Source organism: Pongo pygmaeus, chromosome 18 (assembly GCF_028885625.2).
Source record: "Pongo pygmaeus isolate AG05252 chromosome 18, NHGRI_mPonPyg2-v2.0_pri, whole genome shotgun sequence".
In the NCBI taxonomy this organism is placed as follows: domain Eukaryota; kingdom Metazoa; phylum Chordata; class Mammalia; order Primates; family Hominidae; genus Pongo; species Pongo pygmaeus.
Genome location: NC_072391.2, coordinates 65,311,306 through 65,337,306, shown reverse-complemented (window position 1 = coordinate 65,337,306; position 26,001 = coordinate 65,311,306). Strand labels below are relative to the sequence as shown.

Here is a 26,001-nt window from a genome sequence, read left to right as displayed (position 1 = left end):
AGTGCTGGGATTACAGGCGTGAGCCACCAGGCCGGCCTTGGAGGTTTTTTGTTTGTTTGTCTGAGACAGTGTTTCGCTCTTGCTGGAGTGCAATGGCGCCATCTCCGTTCACTGAAACCTCTGCCTCCCGGGTTCAAGTGATTCTCCTGCCTCAGCCTCCCAACTAGCTGGGATTACAGGCACCCGCCACCACGCCCAGCTAATTTTTTTGTACTTTTAGTAGAGACGGGGTTTCACCATTTGACCAGGTTGGTCTCAAACTCCTGACCTCAGGTGATCCTCCCGCCTCAGCCTTCCAAAGTGTTGGGATTATCGGCGTGAGCCACCGCGCCAGGCCTGGATCAGGAGTTTGATAAGTGAGGGTAGGGACAGAGGCTAGGTAGATGTCCCCCAGAGTGAACAGTGGGTGATGCCCAGAAACTATAGGTCTCAGGTGAGAGATTGAGATTTGAAGGTCTGAGGCTGCGAGGTGGGTGCCGAGGGATGCGCCTGCAGAGGTCGGGAACGGCCGCATTGGGTAGGGCCTCATGGGCCAGGAGCTAGTAGGATTTTCCTTCAGAAGAGGCGGCTCTACGTGAGCAGGGGCGAGGGCAGGGAGTCCAGTAGGAAGACCTCTACTGTGGGCGGCCGAAGGTGGCGTGAGGGGCGGGGGAGTCAGGTCGGCGGGCCCGCTGCGGGGGCCCTGGGGGAGGGGTCAGAGGGTGGTAAGCTCGGGGGTCGTCTTGCGGGGCTCAGCGGCTCTGATTCCGTACCCCCCCACCCCAAGGGCTGGAGGCTGGCAGTAGGCGTAGTCGGAGGACGCCACCCGAGCCTCGCGAGGGAGAAGAGGGAAGATAGACAAGTAAGACGGGCTCTGGGGTTTTCTGATAGAGAAAAAAATAGTAAAGCCAGCTAGATAAGTAATCTGAAGCAGTGGAGAAGAAAGTGAAAGAAACGTTAAAAGCAAATAAGTAAACGGCTTGGATAGAGGAACACCCAGGAGGCAAGATAGAGAAAGTTAAAATGAAGGGACTTGGCTAAAGCACACAGTGCACTGTCCCAAAAAGGCAAGCGAGGCAAGCGGGGCGGGGGAGGGTGGGTGTGGGTGTTCTTCCTGCCGAGGACGCAGCAGCCCCTAGGGAGGGACCGAGAATCCCCAGCTGCCTCCAACAGGAGAGACTGCGGCTAGAGGGCCCAGGGCTGGGACGGGACCTTCGCTGGGTTCCGGTTCCCAGGGTCGCGGAGAAATGGGATGCAGACGCTGGAAATGGGAAGGAGGTATCCGGGGTTGGTGGGAGGCCCTGGGCAGGTGGCTTCTGCAGTCCTGGGCCGGTCCGGCCTACCCTGCCCCGTCCCTAAGTAACAGAGCGCTTCGTAAGCCCAGGGCGCAGAGCCAGGACACTCCGCGACCCATCTCACGGAGCCCTAAAATAACCCCGAGGTGGAAGTGTGTTTCCCCCATTTTACAAATATTGCATCGGTGGCTCAGAGAGGGCGGCCTCTCACCCGAGGTCACACAGGAATCGGACCCGCCCCCAGGCCGTGAAGCCACTAGGAGTGCTCCCGCCCAGGGGTCTTCCCGCCACCGGGGCCCCCGCTCTGGGAGGAGCCGGTACGAGCCCCTCCCGCTCTCCGCCCCCGAGGGGCGGCCCGGGGGGCGGGCGGAGGAAGTGAGCGCAGCGGGGAGGAATGCGAGCGGGCGGGGCGTGTCGGCCCGGGGCGGCGGGGACAGCGGCGGGCGGCTGGGACGGCGGGTGCGGCGGGGCCGAGCGCGCACGATGCCTCACTTCACCGTGGTGCCGGTGGACGGGCCGCGGCGCGGCGACTATGACAACCTCGAGGGGCTCAGTTGGGTGGACTACGGGGAGCGCGCCGAGCGGGAAGACTCGGACGGTGAGGGCGCGTTCTGAGGGGCCGTGGCGGGGCAGCGGGGCCTGCCACCCGGGGCCGCCATCCCGGGCCCGCGCCCGCACCTATCCCGGGACCTTGCGCGCACACGTCGGTGCGGACTCAACTTTTTTTGGTCCGCGCCGCAGCCACTGGCTCCCCGCCCTGCGCGCGCAGACACGATTTTCCTCGGCCCCTGGCGCCCGCGCCCGCGCCCGGCCGCTTTTTCCACCCCAGCTCCTCCCCTGTGGGCCGCGGGCGGGGGCTGCAGACGTGGCCGCCCAGGGAGGCCAGCCGGCCGGGCCGCCCGGCTTGGGGACAGGGCCGAGACCCCATCTCAGGCCCTTCCCAGCCCTCCACCTTCGGTGAATCCCACATCCTCTTCTCGCCTCGGTTCCCCGTTTGAGATTCAGCGTCTTTGCCTTTGAGACGACCTTCTCCCCAACTGCCCAAACCCCTCCGTGTGCCTCTGCGCCAACCTGCACTCCTGCCAGAGTGTGCCTACTGGGAGGGGTCTATGGGTAACTGCCCGTGAGTGCGCCGGTGTAGATCTGTAGGGACAGTGGGCCTCAGTGAAGCACTCACACGGAGCCGGACGTGTCTAGGCACTTGAAGTGAGTTAACTCGTTTAATCCTCCAGCATCACCCTTGGGATAAGTACTGTTACTCCCATTAGGAAGCAGTGAAGGGAGGGGTGGCGGTTATGTAACTTGCCCAGGGGCAGTCAACCCTGGGTTTGAGATTCCAGCACCTTAACTCTTTAACCTAGGTGCCAGGGCCGGGAGGTAAGCCCCATCTCCTTCCTCCTTCCTCCCAGGTGCCTGCCTCTCTCCACAGCCCTTTCTCTATCTCCTACCCTAGGAGGCCCCCCAGGGGGCTGTTCTTGTTAAGGCCCACCCTTGGAGTGCAAACACGGCTGAGGACATGTGTCTGTGTATATAGTGGCATATGCATGTGTAATTGTGCTTGTACAAGTGTGTAGCTGTGGGTATCACAGGGTGAAGGCTGGTTCAGGTCAGAGCATTCTCACAGTCCCTGTTTCCTGCAGGGTTGACAGTGATGAGGATGGTGATTTGACTGATGACAAGTGCCTGTGATATCTGTGACCCATCATGATGGAGATATGTAGGAAGTGTGTGGTTGACACGTGCCAGGTGACATTGTCTGGACCTCTGATCCATCTGTGATGGTGACACGACTGAGGTGATCCATGCCTGATGTGAATGATGGCTATGTGTGTGTATCACTTGACTGCCATGTGCAGAGGTAACACAGGACAGTGGCATGGGCTGCTGGACATTGCAGAGGTTTTACAGGCTTGACAGCCATGTGAGTGCCCCAGCCTCTATGCCCTTGTCTGCCCCTAGCTTGATTCAGGTGGTCAAAGCAAAAGCCAGCATCCCTGCTTCCCCAACCCCTGGGAGGACCTCTCTCCCCAGAGGGTAGACTGGGCTGCATCCCCAGGATCAGCCTGGACCAGTGGGCAGGCAGAGCTGATCCTAGCTGCTGGCCCCACCTTGGCCACGCCTTGGCCCTACAGGGTGACTGGAGGGACCTGGAGCTATATTGGCTGAGTCCTGCTAGATCCCTGCAAGCTAGGCCAGCTCCTCCCACTGCCTCCCTTCCTCTTTCTCCTCTTACTCCTTTTCAGCCAGACCTTGGCTGTCTACAGGATGGGGGACACCCTGAGCCCCGGTGAGTGATTTTGATCCTTGGTGGGGACTGCAAAGGGTCAGAGGGCACAAAGCACAGTGAGTCTCAGATCCATCTCCTGCCCCTTCCCCAGCTCAGTGCCCACACCTCTGCTCTGGGAGGCCTAGATGGGCTTGCTCATCCAGCCCACCTTGGCCTGTGGGCAGGGGGTAGGGAGGTCCCGGAGGGGGCACCTTAGGCAGATGTCCATGTACACAGGGATCAGGAGGGTCACCTGGATCCCCACCTGCCACTGGTGCAGTCACAGTTGCTAGTGGGAACACAGTTGTGTAGCTCACAGGCAGTCCCTAGGCCTAGGCCATGTTCAGATTTACTGGGGATCTCAGGTGATGTCTGAGCAGCTTCAGCCTGGCAGGCATGTCCAGACCTGCCCTGGAATTTTTGGAATGGCTAAGGCCAGAACGGGAGGTCTGAAGCCGAGGGCAGTACAGACATCCAGGTACTGCTTAGACCCTTACATTCCCACAAGCCCTTGGGAGCTTTGGGGGAACTCCGAGGAGTGCCCACTGGGTGTCTGGCACTAACTGTCCCTTTTCTAGTGCATCTGGGCAGTTGGAAAAACAAGTGTTATGATCTCCACTTCAAAGAAGAGGAAACCAAGGCCGCACAGGGAGTAAGCATGTCTCCCTGGGTCACACGGGGGAAGGGCTGGGAATCCAAGCCAGTCTGCCGCAGTCTGAATGCCCAGAGGCCTAGGTATGCTTACCCTGGCCAAATTGCAGCACTCTTCTCTATTTTTAAAGATTGTGCTGCATAGATGGACTGGAGTCTGTAGTAGGAACGGAACCTGCAGCTCAGCCCCTACAGGGCTCTGATGGACCCTGGGACCCAGATGTGGCCTCCTCCCTGGGTGGCCTTGCCTCTGAACATCTTTGAGCTTCACTCTCCTTGTCCCTAAAAGGTAGTAAATGCTCTCTACTGGAATGTTGCTGTGAGAACTAGAGACAACTTTTGGAAAGGCCCCGAGCCATCCTAGAGTGATGGCTGAAGGGACAAGGGATAGGCTACGTCTTAGAGGACCATTTACAGGCATTTGTGGGGAGGCTGCTGTGTGCTCAGCTGTATGTTTTCTGAATAGCAATACAGTCTCCCCAGAAAGACTAGGCAACAGTGATGGGGCAGGCTGCAGTACATGAATTTAGAATAAATTATAATTGATTTCCAGCCTACTTCCACAAAAGAATCAGAAGAAATAGCCAACAAAAGTGTCTCCCCAAGTGATTGTTACTCTCAGGAAGATTGAAAACCATGCAGAGGAAGGGAGCAAGGACTCTGAGATGAGACAGATGGTGACTTTATCTAAAGAGTAAATTTAGCTTGGAGATTCCTGGCAGCCAAAGCAGAAAGAGAAGTAAGACAAGCTGTATAGCTGGCATTTTCTGACAAAATGAAGCACCTGATTTATCAAAGGGAGACACTTTTTTTGTCACAGGAATCCAAGAGTAATTTTCAAAGGCTTTTCACTGAAGAGCCATTAATATCATTAATGTAAGAGGCAGAGTGTTACTGGGTTTTCAGATTTTTCTTGGGACTCTTTCTGATCCTGAACAAGCATGGAGGGTACAGCAGATATCATAGAGTGTCCGACATGACCCCACCTGGCTTTAACATGACACGGTGGACTGTCTTGACCTCTGGCTGCCTTTGTCCACTGTGCCATTGGCATTGACCTATGTGAATGTGGGACTGAGCTGCTTGGCTCACTTAGCTAGTCCAGGTTGCTGGGTGTAGCAGGTGTGCCACTTTCACATGCTGTGGGAAGGAAGAACTGACTTTGCCCCAGAAACTGTCATGGGCATACTTGATTTGTTAGTTTCCTTGAGGGATAAAGAATCCACAGCACAGCACCCGCTGAGTGGTTGTTGGCTCAGAGAAAGCAATTGAAGCCTCATGCTGATAGCAAGAGATGTATCAGATGCAGGAGGATGCCTCAATCAGCATTCTCAGCTACAGTCAAGAAAAATGAATTGTGGCCTATGTAAACAGAAAAGGTTGGCGGGCATGGCCAGTGCATGGCCCAATCACACCACTAGCCTGGGCTGGTGGTGACAGTTCTGCTGCCACCTCCATCACTGGACACCATGCCAGTCCTTCTCATGTCAGAACTGCATACTGCTGCCATCCAACACCAAGATGTGTGCTTTCCATTTGCTGTGAGGCCTTGAGCCAGGGCCGGGGCTGCGAGGGTAGCTGGGGTGGAGGGAACACTCAGCACCTAGAAAACGAGTGCTTGGCGTCCTGCTAGGTGGGAAGCTGGGAATGGCACCCACCGAGGCTCATAAGGGACGAGAGTTGGAAAACAGGGAAGAGTGAATGCTGGGAGGCCAGAAAAAACAGTCAAGCTTTGGGAGTTGAGGCAGGCTTATAAAAAGAGCATTTCACTCCTTTTGGCGAGATTTCTTGGAGCTGGGGCACTGGCTCACCAGCCTAGGGGTGTAGGCGGAGGTTAGTCTGGGGCAAGCGGCGGGATCTGCAGGCAAGGGGGCCATTGTGCTGCTCCTGCCAGCAGTCCCTGCTCCCATTTTTCTCCCTGCTCAGTCCGACACCCACCCGTCCGACTTTCTAAGGCGACCCTCAAAGGCTCCTGGCATCCACTTCCGCTCTCCACGGCCTGGGGTTTGCCCCACCTCCCGGCATGCCCCGGACTGCCCTGCGGGACGCCCCCCGCGCAGTGCATGGTGGGGTAGCCAGCCGGCCACCTTTGGGCCATGGCAGCCGAAGGTGCTCTGTGCGGCTTCGTCTATCTGGAGGGCACTGCCTGGGCGGTCCCTGAGGACACCGAACCCTTGGCATCCTGCACATTGGGTACTCCGGAAAGACCAGGAAAGGGACTGGGGCGTGGAGGTGATCTGGGGGCGGGTCAAAGGCTGGCCCCGCCCCTCTGCAGGCCCCGTCCTTCAGTGTCCATACGTGCTTGTGCTAGGGCGCCTGCGCCCTCACCTGGATTCCCTTCACTGGAGGGAATGATGTCCCAGGTTTTGGTCACTGGTCACTCTCTGGCTATCTCTGGCCCTTCAAGGGCATTAGCACGGTGCGATATGAAAACTGAGTTGCAACCTGGTGACACTGCAGCTCCGAAGTGCTCCACAGAAATGATTTGGGGACTGGCTTTCTGGGAAGGGGCCCGGGCTGGGGGGCTCAGGAAGCAGGCCCTGATTGTCCCTCTCTCTTCACAGGACATGGCAACCACAGAGAGAGCAGCCCTTTTCTTTCCCCCTTGGAGGCTTCCAGAGGAAGTGACTACTATGACAGGAACCTGGCACTGTTTGAGGTAGCTGAGGAGCCATTTTGGGCCACAGGTTTGGCACACAGAGGCTTTAGCTAAGCAGGCAGGCTGGACACGTGGGCCTCCTCTGTCTTGCTCTTCCTCTCATCTCCTCTTGTGTTCCTGGTTCTCATGGCAGCCGAGCTGCAGTTCCCTTGGCCCTTTCAACTGAAACTGCCTTCCCAGAGGCCACTCACAATCCCACCCCCGTTGCTACCTCCAGGGCAGTTCACCTCTGACTTCCTTACAACCCCTCAGCAAGGAAACACCCGCTTAGGATTTCCCAACTCAGGATTTCTCCTCTTGCCTCCACTCCTGGTTCTTCTCCAAGTCCAAGGTTCTTCGCTCTCCAGTGGATTCTTCCTTGTCTTTCTTGGTTGGCCCTTCCAGCTCTGTCCCTCTCTAGTTCCCTGAGTCCTGGTCCATTTGCAGCTTTAGGGGATACCTCTCTGGAAAGATTCCCAAATATCTGCCTCTGTACTTGAGTTTTATCTTCTTCAGACTCAAGCTGAGCAGTGAGATCTAGATTTAAGACGTAGTTTAAGCTCCTAAACTCTGACCCACACATTCAGCCACTGCATGGCTAAATAATGGAGACTCCTTAATCTCTCTTTTTTTTCTCTTTTTTCGTTTTGAGATGGAGTCTCACTCTGTCGCCCCAGGCTGGAGTGCAGTGACGCGATCTCGGCTCATTGCAACCTCTGCCTCCCAAGCTCAGTGATTCTCCTGCCTCAGCCTCCCGAGTAGCTGGGATTACAGGTGCCCGCCACATGCCTGGCTAATTTTTGTGTTTTTAGAGACGGGGTTTCACCATGTTGGCCAGGCTGGTCTTGAACTCCTGACTTCTAGTGATCCTCCTGCTCGGCCTCTCAAAATGCTGGAATTACCACTGTGAGCCACCACATCTGGCCGAGGCTCCTTAATCTCCACATGCCCCCAAGGGCCCTCGTCTTCCTTTCTCACACCAAAGCAACTTCTCCCTGTGTGTAGGTCAGAAGGGAGCTGACAGAGGGAAAAGCTAAATGTGGGCAGGAGGCAGGTGGAGGCACAGCCTTGAGAAGGCTGCAGGAGTAGGGATCATCGCCTAGATCCCAGTGGGTCTGGGGGGCCTGAGCTCTGGGAGTCCTCCTGACCTGGGAAAGCAGCAAGGTTCTGCGCTGAAGGCCTTGGCCCAGCCCCGCCTGAGGATGGGCTGGAGGATCAGGATCCCATCTCTGCGATTGATGTGGGTACTCGCAGGACTGGGGTCAGGGGAAGACCATCCAGGGAGATCAGGGTTTGGGCAGACAAGAGAGACTTTACTTGTCCCAGACATCACTCTTTTGCCCTCTTTGGTTCCCTGAGGTGACTAGAGTGGCTTTTTCGTGGGGAGGGTAGGCGTGAGTCCTAGAGGTGCAGCCATAGCCAGGAGGTGGCTGGGCAGAGCAGGCAGGATGAAGTGTGCCATTGCCTTCCTGCCAGTCGTGTTCTTCCCTGCCCTCTCTCTCCTGAGGCAGGTGGTTTTCATAAATGGGCTGGCAGTGATTGTAGCTAAGGTGGGGTAGAGAAAAGCAGCTGCGGGGCTGGGCGTTTGAGTGCCACATGCTGGGGTGTAGTGTCCACACCTGTCCAGTTGGATGGCTTGGACTTCCCCAGGCAGGAACTGGGATCAGGCCCAGGCCTGTCTCAGGGCTTGGAACAGGGCCAGGGACCAGGCAGCTGGCTCTACACAGCTGGCACCCGCCTGGCCCAATGCCATCTTGCCCTGTGGCTCTGTTTGCAGGAAGAGCTGGACATCCGCCCAAAGGTATCGTCTCTTCTGGGAAAGCTCGTCAGCTACACCAACCTCACCCAGGGCGCCAGAGAGCATGAGGAGGCTGAGAGTGGGGAGGGCACCCGCCGGAGGGCAGCCAAGGTGAGCTGGTTGGGACAGCAGAGGGGCCACATCTGGGAAGACAGACACAGCACCATGGAATTGGCTGTTTCCCCACATGGTGGTGAGCACACCAGGGGAAGTGGGTGCCAAGCATAGTGAGCAGGGAGGATGGGCACTGAACGCCTTGGATCAGGAGGCTTTAAGAAGTGAGCTAATGAGAATCCCCCAGGAGGGCAAAGGGCCAGGGAGCCCCTCAGGAATGACAGTGGGAGACACAGCTGCCTGTACTCAGCCTTTACTGTGTGTGAGATACCACACCAGGCCTGGGTTCTCACATGTCATCTGTACAACAAAACCAAGAGGCAGGTGCTTACTATCATCCCCATTTTTCAGATAAGGAAATAGTGTCAGGGACATTAAGGAACTTGTCTAAGGTGACTGAGCTAGACAAGATCAATGTGTAGTGCTGGGATTTGGATTCGTAGATTTTATGGGAGACAGATTTATGGGATATGTAACTATGCAAAATGCCAGATCAATGACATTGTGTGAGGGTGGCTAAGGGTGTTGCCCTTGGAGCCAGGAACCAGGTTGTCTCTCGGAGGTCATGCAATCCAGAGCAAGTCACAAATCCTCCTGCTGCTCGCAGTGTTGGCCCAAGGCTCCATTGGCAGAACCCTCCAACAACCCCCTGGGTTCCTTGAGTGCCAGGGTTGGGGGACATTTGTATGTGATCGGAGCCTGATGCTGCCTTGTGGGGCTTCCCTGTCCCACTTTTTGGTCACTGATCCAGTTCTCTGGCCCTTCAGCCCTCTTCTCTTTGGGATGACTGTTACCTCTTTGCCTAGCTCCTCTGTGTCACTGCAGCTCAGTGTAGCTGAGGGCTGGGGATTTTTCTACATTTTTCATTTGGAGGCTAGGGACCCTCCCTCTCCACATACTGACTCCCTGAGGTTTGGGAAGCAGCGGTGTTTTAGGAGGAGCTGACATCTGGCACTGGCTGTAGTATTCTCAGAGGTTGGCACAAGCAGAAGGTGCTCCTGGCTGGGATAAGCCAGGCCTGCAGCCTCACACCTGGTCGTGAGATTTGGGCATTTCTGGGGTGGGGCCAGCAGAGAAGGTGGACCCCACTGAAGCGTGTCTCTCACCTTGCCCTTCAGGGAGGCAAACCAGTCCACACTTCAGAGAGGGCAGCTGATACCTTGAGGTCACACAGACCTGACCCTGACCCTGTGCAGCCAGGTGTGACTAGATAGCGGAGAACCCTAACTGCGTCTGGCCATGTCTGTCCAGCACTGCAGGGGTGTCTCAACCTCTGAGAGTGCTCTGCCCACAGTGGGTGACAGCATCCTTAGGTCAGAGCCTCATCCTTGTCCCTTCAGGCCAAGCCAGGGAGCTGGTAGTGGGGAGTGAAGAGGCCCCTGAGAACGGCTAGTGCACATCTCAGCAGGAATGTGGGAGGGATGCCTGGACCGGAGAGGGCCCATCATCCCTTGGCCCAATGGGGAACCCGTGAGGATGCTTAGCTTAGCTATCCAGCTTACCTGGCCCCAGGGTAAGGATGGGAGAGGGTGGCTGGGTGTCCTAGCTGCAGTAGTTTTTTCATGGAAGAAGGAGGAGCCGGGTCAAGTCTTTAAGGAGTCAGTAGGAAGTTAGGGATCTGGGGCTGCTGAGCCGTGGTCCTCACCCAGGGCAGGCCCAAGCAGGGGCCTCAGAAAAGGAAGGCATGAAGCAGGAAGGGTGGGCCTCCGACCAGACCATCCCAAGACCCAAAGCAGCCTCTCCCCAGCAGCTGCTCCAGCTCCAGCATTGGCCTGATGACCTTCTGAGGCTGCCAGAGGTTATTTGGGGATGTAGAAAGCATTTCCGGCCCGCCCTGCCCTTTCCCACACTGCCCTTTTCTTAGAGTGACTCAGCCTGGGATGGGGGTGGGACTGGGAGCTCTTGCTGTCGCTATTCTGTGGGTGGCATCCTCTGAGAAGGGCTCAGACAAAGCCCAGATGAGGGGGATCCGTCCCCTGCACTGCTCCACGCAGGACAGGTTGAGGAGCCATTTGTTTTCGCTGAGGCTCTTCTGAAGTCCTTTAGGTCGCTCACAGGTCTTGCCCCAGGCCAGGACCTTTCAGGAGGGGCATTAAGGAACTTGTCTAGGGTGACTCAGCTAGACAAGATCACGGCCATGGAGTTCTCTTCTCCCTAGCTTCAGGGCAGCACAGACATTGTCTCGTGGGGCTTCCCTGTCCCCTCTCCCCAAACGATTTTCACTAATCTAGTCCTTTGGATCAGTGAGGAGGCTTTGCTGGGGCTCCAGTGGAAGCTCTCAGGGCCACACTGCGGAGGCTGCACTCTTGGGGGCTCAGTGCTTCAAAAAGATGTCAGCCAGCCTCTGTGCTCTCAGCCTCTGCCCGGGCCTCCTGGCTGGCCCCTACTCTGCCCTGAGTTGAGAAAGCCTGCCTAGATTCGCATATTAGATCTTCCTCACCTGCCCTACAGCCTGAGCACTTTCTCTGTAGGATTTTCCCAGCAGGATGTCCCAGGGGCTTCCAAAGCACCACTCACTGGCTTCAGAAGCACCTTTTGGGTACCTGCAGGGCCTGCTGGTGATAGAACCATAAACAAGCCAAACCTGCCCTAATATAGTAACAAAATATACAAGTACATTCTGTTACCGTGACCTGTAGTGACCACTGTGATAGGGAGTATCAGATGCCAAAGCAATGTGAGAGGGAGAACCAACTCCACCTGAGGCAACCTTCAGACATCTTCCTGGGAGAGGTAACAGTTTCACTGAAGAGGAGTTTGCCAGGCCATGAGGCAGGGCCGACTCTCCCAGGCAGAGTCCAGCACATTCTCAGGTTCATAGAATCTGAGGGACCCATGTGGTCAGGGGCTGGAGCTAATAAGAGAGGTGATGGGACACATCTGGTGGCCCAAGCCAAGGAGTTGGACAGCACACTGGATTACAAGACAACACAGAGGGTTTTCAGCGTGGGTGATGAGATTAGACTTGCTTTCAGAGACCTACTCTAGCAGCAGAGTGGGCTGGAGTGTGAAGAGGTTGACAGGCTCAGGAGGGTACCACCCAGGTGCCCCAGGTTCAAGAGACTAAGTCTGGGACAAGGCAGGCTGATCTCAGGGCAGCAGGGAGACAGACTGGGTAGGAGTTAGTGTCTACCGGAACTAGAATTGGGGGTTGAGAGGGAGGGCCAGGGATGACTTCTGGGACTTTGGCTTGGGTGACTTAGGGCCTGCTGGGTGAGAAGGTGGAGATCTGAGACAAACCCCTCTTTCTAGAAGTTTAACAGAAAAGAGGAAGGGAAGGAGGCAGTACCTTGAGAGAGAGTTAAGCTTCCAAAGCTCAACGTGGGTTTTTAAAAAGAATCAGGTTTTACACCTTCCCAGACCCAACTGTCTTCCTATATGAAAGTCAATAGAGACATCCTAGCTGTCACCCCTACTCTGTGTGTTCCCTGGGGCCCCCCTGGGGAGGGGGCCTGCTGAGTGACTAGGGCTGACCCTCCATGGTGCATGCCTCTGATGCTCTACTCACCCCCTCCCTTTGTGTTCGCATAGGCACCCAGCATGGGCACCCTCATGGGGGTGTACTTGCCCTGCCTGCAGAATATCTTTGGGGTTATCCTCTTTCTGCGGCTGACCTGGATGGTGGGCACGGCAGGTGTGCTACAGGCCCTCCTCATTGTGCTCATCTGCTGCTGTTGTGTGAGTGTCCTGGCATGGGAGGGTTGGGCTGGGCGTGGGCCACGGCTGCCCCCACAGAGCCCACCCAGCTGAGCCGCTCACCCAGGCCCTCCTTCCCACAGACCCTGCTGACGGCCATCTCCATGAGTGCCATCGCCACCAACGGTGTGGTTCCAGGTCAGTGAGCGCCACCCAAGGCCTGGTGGAAGAGAAAAGGACCCAGTATCTGCCTTAACCTACCTGGGAACCCCCATAGCACACCCCTGCCCCAAGCAGTTCTGTAGTGTGCTCCCAATCCCTGATGCCAGGACAGTGCCCACGTAGGAGCTTTCCTGCTTGACAGAGTTGGAGAGTGCCATTGTGGTTTTTGTTAATATAAAAGCAATACCAAAAAAAAAAAAAAAAAAAAAAGGCAATGTATGTTTACTGTCAGAGGGTTTGAAAGTGCAAAAAACGCTGGGCGCGGTGGCTCATGCCTGTAATCCCAGCACTTTGGGAGGCTGAGGCAGGTGGATCATGAGGTCAGGAGATCGAGACCATCCTGGCCAACACGGTGAAACCCCATCTCTACTAGAAATACAAAAAATTAGCCGGGCATGGTGGCGGGTGCCTGTAGTCCCAGCTACTCGGGAGGCTGAGGCGAGAGAATGGCGTGAACCCGGGAGGCAGAGCTTGTGGTGAGCCGAGATTGCACCACTGCACTCCAGCCTGGGTGACAGAGCGAGACTCCATCTCAAAAAAAAAAAAAAAAAAAAAAAAAATTAGCCAGGCATGGTGGTGGGCACTTGTAATCCCAGCTACTTGGGAGGCTGAGGCAGAGAATAGCTTGAACCCAGGAGGCAGAGGTTGCAGTGAGCCAAGATCATGCCACTGTACTCCAGCTTGGGTGACAGAGCAAGACTCCATCTCAAAAATAAATAAATAAATAATAAAAAAGTGCAGAAAAGTGTAGAATGGAAAATTAAAAGCACCCATAATCCCACCATCCTGAAATCATTACTATTCACCTTTTGGTATATATGAGTCTTAGGGTCTTATGAAGTATTGCACACGCACACTCTATATAAATTATATATATATATATGTATATATATATGTATTTCCCAAAAGTATATGTGTGTGTATATACATATGCATTTATGTGTATATGTTTACGTGTGTACGTATGTGTGTATGTTTCCCAAGTGTTGAAAACGGTTTTTTGATTTTGGTTTTTTGGTTTTTTTTGAGACAGAGTCTCGCTTTATCACCAGGCTGGAGTGCAGTGGCATGATCTCAGCTCACTGCAACCTCCACTTCCCAGGTTTAAGCAATTCTAAGTGATTCTCATGCCTCAGCCTCCTGAGTAGCTGGGATTACAGGCGACCACCACATTTTTGTATTTTTAGTAGAGACAAGGTTTCACCATGTTGGCCAGGATGGTTTCGATCTCCTGACCTTGACTGATCTACCCACCTCTGCCTCTCAAAGTGCTGGGATTACAGGTGTGAGCCACTGCACCCTGCCGAAAATGGTTTTTTGAAAACAGGATTCTCCATGGTACACCATAACCTAATTAATGTGATTATTCTCCTGCCTGTGGGTTCCACTTTTTCACCATTGTATACATCGTTGTCATGAACATCCTTGAACATGAATCTTTGTTCATGCCCCAGCAGTTCCCTTAGGAGAGGGTCCTGGAGGTGGATTACGGCATGAAAAAGATTGACTTTTCATTTATTTATTTATTTATTTATTTATTTTGAGATGGAGTCTGTCGCCCAGGCTGGAGTGCAGTAGCACGATCTCAGCTCACTGCAATCTCCACCTCCCAGGTTCAAGCGATTCTCCTGCCTCAGCCTCCCGAGTAGCTGGGATTACAGACATGCGCCACTATGCTCAGCTAATTTTTGTATTTTTAGTAGAGATGGGGTTTCACCATGTTGGCCAGGCTGGTCTCGAATTCCTGACCTCAAGTCATCTGCCTGCCTCAGCCTCCCAAAGTGCTGGGATTACAGGCGTGAGCCACTGTGCCCAGCTGACATTTTTTTTTTTTTGAGACGGAGTCTCACTCTGTTGCCCAGGCTGGAGTGAAGTGGCACGATGTCGGCTCACTGCACCCTCCGCCTCCCAGGTTCAAACGATTCTCCTGCCTCAGCCTCCTGAGTAGCTGGGACTACAGGCGCACACCGCCATGCCTGGCTAATTTTTTGTATTTTAGTAGAGACGGGGTTTCATCATGTTGCCCCAGTCGCGAACTCCTGAGCTCAGGCAACCCGCCCATCTCAGCCTCCCAAAATGCTGGGATTACAGGTGTGGGCCACTGCACCTGGCCTTTTTTTAAAAATGTATATTTTTATCATTTCCCTTTTTTAGTAGAGACGGGGTCTCGCCATGTTGCCCAGACTGGTCTGGAACTCCTGAGCTCAAGCAATCCACTCACCCCAGCCTCCCAAAATGCTGGGATTACAGGCATGAGCCACCGCGCCCAGCCAAGATTGACTCTTTGAAAGAATTTCTTGATCCCTGTTCCCAGATTTTCACCAGAGACATTGTCTCAGCAGCAGATACAACCAGCAATATGAGATGACTCTTGTCCCCCTGTGCTTGTCACCCTGGGGCCTAGTCATGACTCTCTGAGTCTTTTAAGGGTGTTAGACTTTGATAGAAGCACAGATTCAGGGCAGGAGCTGTGGACACTCACCTGGTGGCAGGCCCTGTGCTGGGCCTTAGGGCCAAAAGGCTGGATGAGACAGTCCCTGCTCTGGTCTGGAGGAGTCAGACTAACAAAGGCACAGGCCTCAGGAGGGTGAGGTGGGCTGAGATGGGACACACCCAGCCAGAGGAGGCTGTGGGCTGTGCACAGGACATTGGAGGACGGTGGCCAGTCAGCCACTGCTGCAGACCAGAGCTGCTCCTGCAAAGCAGTCATTTCCACGGGCCATGCTGGACATTCGAGTCAGATGGGGATGGGATCGTATGTCAGCCTAGATGCTTACCCACCGTGCAACCCTGGGTAGGTCTCCCAGCCCCTCTACTCATCCATAAACAGGAAAAGCAGTCCCTGTCCCTCTGGGCGGTTGTGCAGGCTTGTCACAGGGAGACCCCTTAAAGAAGAACCAGCCTTGACCTGTGCACACTTTCATTTCTCTGCTGTAGCTGGGGGCTCCTATTTCATGATCTCTCGTTCACTGGGGCCAGAATTTGGAGGTGCTGTGGGCCTGTGCTTCTACCTGGGAACAACATTCGCAGCAGCCATGTACATCCTGGGGGCCATCGAGATCTTGCTGGTGAGTCAGGCTGAGCCCTGGCCAACTCTGGCCATGTCCAAACAGTCCCTTTGGACTCTAAACAGAAGGCTCAGGCTGTTCATCCCCACACGTCTGGCCAAGGCCTGGGCATTATAAAGTAGGAAGCCTCTTCGAGAGACAAAGACCTTTGCTCAGGCTGGTCTTCCTTTCACCTCCATGCCAGTTTGGGCTAGGCAAGGAAGAGGCCTGGCTGCCTTCACCTCAGCCCTGGATGTTCGTCCACCTGGACACCATTGCAGCCATGGCAAGGGTTCCAGGAACTGTTGTATTTAGCTCAGTGACAGATCTTGGTGGTGATGCAGGCTTCCTTCTGGGCTTGTGTGGGCTCTGGCCAGCTCTGTGTCCTCCGGGGCTCTGTGCCAGGGCACTTCAGATCCACCTTCTCCTTGTCCTTCAATCAGGGTAAGCAGCCACAGAACCCTGCTGGAGGTCAGTGCTCCCTCCATGAGCCCCATGGGAGCTCTGTCAGCCTCAGCTTCTCATTCCCCAGTGAACTGCCGTACCAGTGGGAGAAGAGGCAAGGAGCTGCGGGAGGCACGGGGTGACAGGTGCCCGCCCCTGGGGATCCAGAGGGTGGGAGCTACCTAGAAGGACTGCCTGGCTGTTCTTGCCTCCAGGTCCTCTACCTGCAGCACGGACCCTGTACCTGAATCTTCTGATTTTGGGGGGCTTAGGTTTGTTTTCATTTCTCCTATCGCTTCCACATTCGTTATGTGGGATTTGTCCCTTCTCCTGTTTATCTATTCAGCCATGTCATTATATCTGTATGGACTTCTGGATATTTACTTTATTCTTTGGGTTGTAATCCAATAGTATCATTATTTATTTTCTTGCTCAAAGTGTTCCACTTTGGCTATTTAACGATTCAGGTTGGCATCTATGTTTGGATCCTTTTTGTTTGCTTGTTTTTAAGTAACAGCTTTATTAACATATAATTTACATACCATGCAATTCCCATACCAATTTATATACCATTGAAAGTGTACAATTCAGTGTTTTATAGTATATTCACAGAGTTGCACAGTCAATTCTAGAACATTTTCATCATTCCAAGAACCCCCATTAGCAGTCACTCTCCATTCCCCGCCAGCCCTGGCAACCAGGAATCTGCTTTCTGCCTCGGGATTTGCCTATTCTGGGCATTTCATATAAACAGAATCATACAATATGTGGCCTTTTGCGACTGGCTTCTTTTACGTACTCTTATTTTTATTTATTTATTTATTTTGAGATGGAGTCTCACTCTGTCACCCAAGCTGGAGTGCAGTGGCATGATCACAGCTCACTGCAATTTCCGCCTCCTGGGTTCAAGCGATTCTCCTGCCTCAGCCTCCCGAGTAGCTGGGATTACAGTCTCACACCACCACACCCAGCTAATTTTTTGTATTTTAGTAGAGATGAGGTTTCACCAAGTTGCCTGGAGTTGTCTCGAACTCTTGAGTTCAGGCAATCGGTCTCCCAGAGTGCTGGGATTACAGGCATGAGCCATTGCGCCCAGCCTATTCATTTATTTTTTTGAGACAAGGTCTCACTCTGTCATCCAGACTGGAGTGCCGTGGCGTGATCTCTACTCACTGCAACCACCACCTCCGAGACTGAAGTGATTCTCCTGCCTCAGCCTCCCGAGTAGCTGGAATTACAGGCATGTACCACTACCACCAGTTTTTGCACCACTAATTTTTGTATTTTTATTAGAGACGAGGTTTCGCCATGTTGGCCAGGCTGGTCTCAAACTCCTGACCTCAAGTGATCCACCGCCTCAGCCTCCCAAAGTGCTGGGATTACAGGCGTGAGCAACGGCATTGGCCTATTTTTTTTTTTTTTTTTTTTTTGAGACGGAGTCCCCCTCTGTCACCCAGGCTGGAGTGCAGTGGTGTGATCTCTGCTCACTGCAACCTCCGCTTCCTGGATTCAAACGATTCTCCTGCCTCAGCCTCCAGTTGCTGGGATTACAGGCACGTGCCACCAAGCCCGGCTGATTTTTGTATTTTTAGTAGAGATGGCGTTTCCCCATGTTGGCCAGGCTAGTCATGATCTCCTGACCTCAAGTGATCCCCCTACCTCATCCTCCCAAATGCTGGGATTACAGGCGTGAGCCACTGCGCCCGGCCTCTTTTAGGTACTCTTAAAAAGAAAACCAAAACGACAAGTTTCACTTTCCAAATAAGAAATAAAACCCTCCTTATCCATCTTCTTGTTTCAGACCTACATTGCCCCACCAGCTGCCATTTTTTACCCACTGGGTGCTCATGACACGTCGAATGCCACTTTGAACAATATGCGTGTGTATGGGACCATTTTCCTGACCTTCATGACCCTGGTGGTGTTTGTGGGGGTCAAGTATGTGAACAAATTCGCCTCGCTCTTCCTGGCCTGTGTGATCATCTCCATCCTCTCCATCTATGCTGGGGGCATAAAGTCTATATTTGACCCTCCCGTGTTTCCGTAAGTAACCCAGGAATTTATCTGGGCATTGCATGGACATCCCTCCCATGTAGCCAGCCTTTGATGCCCCAGATCCCAGAGACTGCAGGGTGGGCACAGGCAGGGGCTTCGACCTGAGCAAGTGCCGGTGCTTCTGTCCCTCACAGGGTATGCATGCTGGGCAACAGAACCCTGTCCCGGGACCAGTTTGACATCTGTGCCAAGACAGCTGTAGTGGACAATGAGACAGTGGCCACCCGGCTATGGAGTTTCTTCTGCCATAGCCCCAACCTTACCACCGACTCCTGTGACCCCTACTTCGTGCTCAACAATGTGACCGAGATCCCTGGCATCCCCGGGGCAGCTGCTGGTGTGCTCCAGGGTGAGTCCTCCCTCCCGTCGTCCTGCTCTTGAGCCCACAGGCTGAGCAGGGGCACAGAGCACAGAGCTGTCCTTGTGTGGCCAGCTTGGGAACGGGGGCAGGACTGGCCGCCTTCCCAGCCCCCCAGTGTCCTCCCAGCCTGGCTCCTGGCAGCCGAGTTTGGAGTGAGTAGAGCCTGTCTGGCCAGCATCCAAGGCCTGCAGCAGCCTGTCTTCCCCAGCCACCAGCCCCTGACATTGCCTGGGGATGTTCCCACAGGATCCATAAAGGCCTCTGTGGGAGGGGGGCAGTGGGGGGCTCTGGGTGATGGTGGTTCAGCCACCTTTGTCTGTCGACTTCTAGCTGGGCAGCTCCTTCTCTGTGGTCAGGGTAGCCCTGTGGCTGATGCTGCAGTCATTGGGCTGAAGCTGTCCCCTGAGTCCCCAAAGTTGCCCTGCATCTGCGCCTCTGGCTAGGCTGCCCCAAACTGCCTGGGGTAGTGGGGGGCGGCTGTGGTGGTGACACAGCTACACCTGCAGAAAACCTGTGGAGCGCCTACCTGGAGAAGGGTGACATCGTGGAGAAGCATGGGCTGCCCTCCGCAGATGCCCCGAGCCTGAAGGAGAGCCTGCCCCTGTACGTGGTTGCCGACATCGCCACATCCTTCACCGTGCTGGTCGGCATCTTCTTCCCTTCCGTAACAGGTGAGCCCCGCTTGCCTACCCACCCAGCCCTGTCCCTGATCCCGGGGAGCCCCTGAGGGAGTCTCATCTGTTTTTGGAGGCATCATGGCTGGCTCAAACCGCTCTGGGGACCTCCGTGACGCCCAGAAGTCCATCCCTGTGGGGACCATTCTGGCCATCATTACAACTTCCCTCGTGTGTATCCTTTCCCAGGCCTGGGGCAGGTGGGGCAGAGGACGGGAAGCGCTTGGCCTGTGTACGTCACCAGGTCACATGCACAGACACCCCACACACTCATATATAGCTCCCCTTCTCATGCACACATGCACATACACACCACGAGACTCCCAGCTGTAGGTGTCCTGGCAGTCTGGCTGGGGTGGGGGCACGTGGTACTGTTCAGGGACAGTGGGGTGGCAGAGGCCGAGTTTTCCTTGACGCCGCCGCAGACTTCAGCAGTGTGGTTCTCTTTGGCGCCTGCATCGAGGGTGTGGTTCTCCGGGACAAGTGAGTGAGCTGGGCCCCCCTCTGTAGCAGCGGCTGGGCTTTGGCCTGCCCTCACACCAGCTCCCAACCCCGTGGGTGGTCCTCAGCCTGTTGGCTGCCTTTGGTGGTCTGTGCCATCCTTCCGGACCCCTGACATCCCTCACTCTGGTGGCCCCTTCAGGTATGGCGATGGTGTCAGCAGGAACTTGGTGGTGGGCACACTGGCCTGGCCTTCACCCTGGGTCATCGTCATCGGCTCCTTCTTTTCAACGTGTGGTGCTGGCCTCCAGAGCCTCACAGGCGCACCACGCCTATTGCAGGCCATTGCCAAGGACAACATCATCCCCTTCCTCCGGGTGAGCCCCTCTGCACTCCCCCATGGCCTGGCTGCTCCCAGGCCCTCGCCCGGCTGGGGAGAGAGATAGGGAACACAGATGCAGCACGTTCTGCCCTCATTGGCCCCTGGGGCCAGGCAGCCATCCATGAGGAGCTACTGAGAAGTGCCCTGGGCCTGGCACTCCCCTGGGCGTGGATCTGCCTGGACCCAGAATCTTCATGGCCTGTTTAGGGCTCATCCAAAGGAGAGGGCCTGGCGAGGTGGAATCAGGGAGACTGGTGACACCCATAGAGATAGACACAGGGGCGGCCTGAGCCCCCTAGGCGGGCCCTGGGGGTGAGGGAGGCCAGGCTGGGGTCTGGGGCCCAAGGTGTGGAATGGGGGTGACAGGACCTGGCTGCCTTCCTGGTGCACACAGGTGTTTGGCCACGGGAAGGTGAATGGTGAACCCACATGGGCACTCCTCCTGACGGCGCTCATCGCCGAGCTGGGCATCCTCATCGCCTCCCTCGACATGGTGGCCCCCATCCTATCCATGTGAGCTGGGGCCAGGCAGGGCAGGGGGATGGTCTGGGAAAGGCTCCCTGAACCCCAGCACCTCCCCGTGGCTGTGTCTGGTGTTGGGGGCTCAGCTGGGAGATGTGGCAGGCTGCATGGGGATATGTGGCCTGGCAGGGCTCAGCCCACCCCTGCATTTAGGAGCAAGCCTGGCACCTATGCCAAAGCTATAAAGTGACCAATAGGTCCATACCTCCCTGAGAGAGCCCCCAGAGCAGGTGGCCGGCAGACCTTCCCACTGGACAGGGCAACCACCACATCCCTCATGCCTCCATGAAGCCACTGCTGCCCCTTCCATCTGTTGGTTTTTTTTTTTTTTTTTTGAGACAGAGTCTCGCTCTGTCACCCAGGCTGGAGTGCAATGGCGTGATCTTGGCTCACTGCAACCTCTGCCTCCTGGGTTCAAGCAATTCTCCTGCTTCAGCCTCCTGAGTAGCTGTGATTACAGACATGCACCATCACGCCCAGCTAATCTTTTGTATTTTTAGTAGAGATGGCGTTTTACCATCTTGGCCAGGCTGGTGTCGAACTCCTGACGTCAGATGATCCACCTGCCTCGGCCTCCTAAAGTGCTGGGATTACAGGCGTGAGCCACCATGCCCAGCCCATCCATTTTCAAAGTCATTTGCTTTTAACATTCTGGAATTAGCCAGGCAAATCTGCGTGCCAGTGTCTTGCAGGGAGTGGCCAGCACGTGGTGACTCCCACGGACCCCGAGGCAGCGCTTGTTTGGTTGACTCTGTCCAGGCTGGGGTCCTCGCCCACCCTGCTCTGTGGCTGATGCTCCTTCTTGCTTGTGCAGTTATGAAAGGCCTCCCCTTCCCTGCCCTCTCAGCCTGCAGACTTAACAGGGGCCCTATCCCCCTGAGCAGGCACCATCCCAGCTACAGCCAGGCCTGCTGGAGCCAGCGCCCTCTTGTCCACCCCCGCACACCCCTCCCTCTCACCTAAGAGCACACCTGAAACTGTTTTGCCACAGCCATCTTGGGTGGTGACCCCTTGTGCCCAAATCAGAGGCTACATCTCAGCCTTTATCTCGGGCCTCCTGCTGGGAGCCCCTGCCCCCTGGCATGTCCTGTGTGGGTCCTCCTGCCTTCCTGCACACCCGTCCTTGGCTGCCTTCCTGGAGGGCTCACGCAACTGGGCCTGCCCATGCGTGGGACTCCCACACCCACTGCAGTGACTCTTAAGTGTCTCTGACTGGTTGCATTCAAATGGTCCGGCTTATCCTCCATCCTCCTCTTCATGCATGGCAGCCCTTCATCCCGCTGGTCACCCAGGCCAGAGGCCTGAATATGGCCTAGAGTCTCCAGGCACTGAGCTCTTCCTGCCGCCCCTGCACCACCCTCTTCAGCTCTGCCCCGTTACTCCCCTTCCCACCTCCTCCAACGGTGAACCTTTGCCCATCCTCTGCGATCTGGCTCCGAGGACTCCTCCACAGTAGTTTTATCGCCTCAGGCCACGGAAGTAGCAGCAATGAGGTTGAGAAGACCTGGATGAGCCATGCAGGGCAGGGCCACGCCCCATTTCTGGGCCAGGCCCAGCCTGACATCAGGTCCCCGGCTGCCGAGGAGGCTGCTCTTCGCCAACCGCCCCCTGTGCCACAGGTTCTTTCTGATGTGCTACCTGTTCGTGAACCTGGCCTGTGCGGTGCAGACACTCCTGAGGACCCCCAACTGGCGGCCCCGGTTCAAGTACTATCACTGGTGAGCCACGCCTCTGACACGGGAGGCCCTGGGGAGGCCAGGAGCCTCATTCTGGGTGAGGTTTGGGCTTCCTGGGTAGGGAGCTCTTGATGAAACACTGTGGGGAAGGAGATTATGGGGCTGAGGGGGACTAGACCTAGGTCTTGCACCCAGTGACCTGACCACCCACCTGGGACCTCCCACCCGGGACCTGACAGGGCTACCAGGGTATGGGCCAGGCTGTGGCCAGGGCCCTTCCTGGTCCTGCCCTGACTCTGCCCTCCCCTCTTGTCCAGGGCGCTGTCCTTCCTGGGCATGAGTCTCTGCCTGGCCCTTATGTTTGTCTCCTCCTGGTACTATGCCCTGGTGGCCATGCTCATCGCCGGCATGATCTACAAATACATCGAGTACCAAGGGTGAGTGAGCACTGCCACCTGGCCTCTGCCAGCAGCCTGCACAGCCCTGAGGGGGCCCAGCCGAGCAGGCAGGGTGGTCTGACGTTGGGGTGGGCAGGGAGCTGGGCCACCGTGGGTGCCAGGACTGGGGACTATAACTCAGGACCCCTGGGTGGTCTTGAGGGGCAGAACCCCTCCACCTCGCATCCACATAAGACAGAACCCCCTGGGTGGCACCAGGGGCTCACCCGCTGTGGTGGAATCTGCAGGGCTGAGAAGGAGTGGGGTGACGGGATCCGAGGCCTGTCCCTGAGCGCCGCCCGCTACGCGCTGTTGCGGCTGGAGGAGGGGCCTCCTCACACCAAGAACTGGCGGTGAGTTCCCGCCAGACCCTGGCCAGGGTGCAGAGGTTCTTAGGGGTCGCTGTCGGGGTCAGAGGGTCGAGAGGTGCTGGCTCCCCATCCTGGGGCTGCCAGGGGCACCCTCCTGGGCCATGCTACCCAAACCTGCAGGGACCACGACATGAGAAGGGAAGAAGAGGAGGGGCTCCCTGGAACGGCTGGCCCTGGTCTCAGGCTCCCCCACCTGGCCACTGCAGGCCGCAGCTGCTGGTGCTCCTGAAGCTGGACGAGGACCTGCACGTGAAGTACCCGCGGCTCCTCACCTTCGCCTCCCAGCTCAAGGCCGGCAAGGGCCTGACCATTGTTGGTTCTGTCATCCAGGGGAGCTTCTTGGAGAGCTATGGCGAGGCTCAGGCCGCCGAGCAGGTACCTGCTTTGGGGAGTGAGAGCTGAGCCAGACTACAGGGGTCTGGACTGCAGCTGGCACGGAGGGGAGGGCCCAGTCTTGGCCAGGGTGGCCAGCCAGGCAGCCAGCACTGCTGCCACCTGAGAGCTGGCACAAGGGGGAGCCAGCAGTCCCATCTTGAAAACTTGGCCTCTGGGTAGGCAGCTTGTTGCCCCCAGGCCCTCCTCCACCCAAAAGTCATTTTGTTCCCAAGGGGCCTTGGGAGGGAGCCCAGAGGCAGGAAGCTGATGGCCTCCCGTTGGCCCTGGGTGTGTTCCCCACAGACCATCAAGAACATGATGGAAATTGAGAAGGTGAAGGGCTTCTGCCAGGTGGTGGTGGCCAGCAAGGTGCGGGAGGGGCTGGCCCACCTCATCCAGTCCTGCGGCCTGGGCGGCATGCGGCATAACTCCGTGGTGCTGGGCTGGCCCTACGGCTGGCGACAGAGCGAGGACCCCCGTGCCTGGAAGACCTTCATTGGTGTGTGAAGGCCTGGGGCCTGGGCTGGGCCCGGTGGGCAGGGGTGAAGTGAGGTGGCAGTGTCCGGAGGGCCACAGGCTGGTGATCAGCCATGCTCTTCCTCCTCAGACACTGTGCGCTGCACTACGGCCGCCCACCTGGCCCTGCTCGTGCCCAAGAACATCGCCTTCTACCCCAGCAACCACGAGCGCTACCTGGAGGGCCACATAGACGTGTGGTGGATCGTGCACGACGGCGGCATGCTCATGCTTCTGCCCTTCCTGCTGCGCCAGCATAAGGTAGGCGGGGGGGTGGGTGCGGGTGAGAGGGGCTAGGCCCTCGGAGGAGCGGCTGTGACCAAACCGCCCACCTGGTCCCTTGTCTCAGGTCTGGAGGAAGTGCCGGATGCGCATCTTCACAGTGGCCCAGATGGATGACAACAGCATCCAGATGAAGAAGGACCTGGCTGTCTTCCTGTACCATCTGCGCCTTGAGGCCGAGGTGGAGGTGGTGGAGATGGTGAGCCCCCTGCCCTGTCCTGGCCCCGTGGATATCATGTCCCGTCCAGCTGAGTCCTCACGGCCAACCCTGTCCCCAGCATAACAGTGACATCTCTGCATACACCTACGAGCGGACGCTGATGATGGAGCAGCGGTCGCAGATGCTGCGGCAGATGAGACTGACCAAGACTGAGCGGGAGCGAGAAGTCAGTGCCCTTTGTGGTTCAGGCCAGGGCGGGTAGCAGGGTCAGGCCTTTGGAGACCGCATGGGTGGGTGCGGAGGAATCAGAATGACTCACTGCAGCCCTACCCAAGCTAGTGCTCATTTCCCGGAGGCAAGGTGGTCACATTGGGCCAGACAGGCCCCGTCCCCCTTTTCCTATGGGACCAAGGCTATCTCCTGCAATTGTCCCCAGGCCCAGCTGGTCAAGGATCGGCACTCGGCCCTGCGGCTGGAGAGCCTGTACTCGGACGAGGAAGATGAGTCTGCAGTGGGGGCTGACAAGATCCAGATGACGTGGACCAGGGACAAGTACATAACTGAGACCTGGGACCCCAGCCATGCCCCTGACAATTTCCGGGAGCTGGTGCATATTAAGCCGTGAGTGCAGCAAAAACAGCCCCAGCGGCACTGGAATCTAGGGGTGGAGGTGGGGTGGGGCAGACGAGTAGTGTTAGATGGGCCACGGGTGGGAACCCTCCTTGCAGGATGGCTCATGGTGACCTGTGACTGGCTACACTATGTGTAGGGACCAATCCAATGTGCGGCGCATGCACACTGCTGTGAAGCTCAATGAAGTCATTGTCACGCGCTCCCACGACGCCCGCCTGGTTCTCTTAAACATGCCTGGCCCACCCAGGAACAGTGAGGGCGACGAGAACTGTATCCCTTTGTGGAGAGGCAGGCAGTTGGGAGGTGGATAGCATGGGAGGTCAGGCCAGCAGCTCCTCTCCCGGGCACCCCTGGGTGGGCATGGTCCGGGTTGCCCGTTGATTCTGTCATTGCCTCCTTGACTTGAGGCCCTGCAGACATGGAGTTCCTCGAGGTGCTGACCGAGGGCCTTGAGCGGGTGCTGTTGGTGCGCGGTGGTGGCCGTGAAGTCATCACCATCTACTCCTGAGCCCAGTGTCATCTTGTGGCCTGGAGTCGAGGTCTTGGCCAGGACATCACAAGCTGTGGTCTGGGGTAACAGCCTCTTCCCAGCACCCACCTGCCAGCCCTGCTTGCCTGGCCCTGTCCTGGACCCAGCTTTGCTAGGTCTCCTTGGAAACCAGGCCTGGGCCTCAAAATGGAGATGGATCCCAGGTCTTGTGGGACCCTGGGATGTTTGGGGACTTTACTGTCTAGCACCCCAGTAGGCCTGTCCTGGCCAGAGAAGACTGGTAGGGGCCAAGTGGGGTTTGAAGGCAGCCGGCCCAGCCCAGCCCAGCCCAGGAGCGCTATTTATTGCATATTTATTATTTGGATGTCACCATCAGAGACGAAGGGAAGGGTAGCCAGGGAGGGAGTCCAGCCCAGCTGCCTGCAGGAAGATCTGGCTCAGTCTACTATGGGCAGGGCCCCCCACCAAGCTGAGCCGAATGGAGACAGCTGAGCTGAGGCCTGACTTTTTCAATAAAACATTGTGTACTTCTGGGC

The 26,001-nt window shown here is 56.4% G+C and overlaps 1 protein-coding gene across 20 annotated transcripts; it reads left to right on the top strand.

The window, feature by feature from the left end:
* Positions 1–1,122: 1,122 nt before the first annotated feature.
* Positions 1,123–26,001, top strand: SLC12A4 (solute carrier family 12 member 4). 20 transcript variants are annotated; one of them, XM_054454013.2, is made up of 25 exons: positions 1,952–2,480; positions 2,915–3,069; positions 6,756–6,850; positions 8,607–8,738; positions 12,273–12,419; positions 12,521–12,575; positions 15,537–15,667; positions 17,892–18,133; positions 18,280–18,494; positions 19,013–19,177; positions 19,257–19,355; positions 19,606–19,663; positions 19,824–19,998; positions 20,398–20,516; positions 22,145–22,243; positions 22,519–22,638; positions 22,887–22,991; positions 23,216–23,384; positions 23,688–23,883; positions 23,992–24,161; positions 24,250–24,381; positions 24,461–24,568; positions 24,779–24,963; positions 25,112–25,245; positions 25,392–26,001. In XM_054454013.2, the coding sequence occupies exons 5-25, from the start codon at positions 12,282–12,284 to the stop codon at positions 25,481–25,483; spliced, it is 2,907 nt and encodes a 968-aa protein (XP_054309988.1). In that variant the 5' UTR covers positions 1,952–2,480; positions 2,915–3,069; positions 6,756–6,850; positions 8,607–8,738; positions 12,273–12,281; the 3' UTR covers positions 25,484–26,001. The 20 variants fall into 20 exon arrangements, with proteins under 20 accessions (XP_054309981.1, XP_054309994.1, XP_063510475.1 ...); XM_054454006.2 differs by lacking the exons at positions 1,952–2,480; positions 2,915–3,069 and adding an exon at positions 1,123–1,257; XM_054454004.2 differs by lacking the exons at positions 1,952–2,480; positions 2,915–3,069 and adding an exon at positions 1,686–1,872.

Bases quoted from the DNA above. Each gene is read 5' to 3' on its own strand.
- SLC12A4 (XM_054454004.2), top strand. From the start codon at position 1,758: ATGCCTCACTTCACCGTGGTGCCGGTGGACGGGCCGCGGCGCGGCGAC. The intron at 8,739-12,272 runs GTGAGCTGGTTG...GTGTTCGCATAG, and splicing joins CCCGCCGGAGGGCAGCCAAG to GCACCCAGCATGGGCACCCT. The intron at 23,884-23,991 runs GTGTGTGAAGGC...CTTCCTCCTCAG, and splicing joins TGCCTGGAAGACCTTCATTG to ACACTGTGCGCTGCACTACG.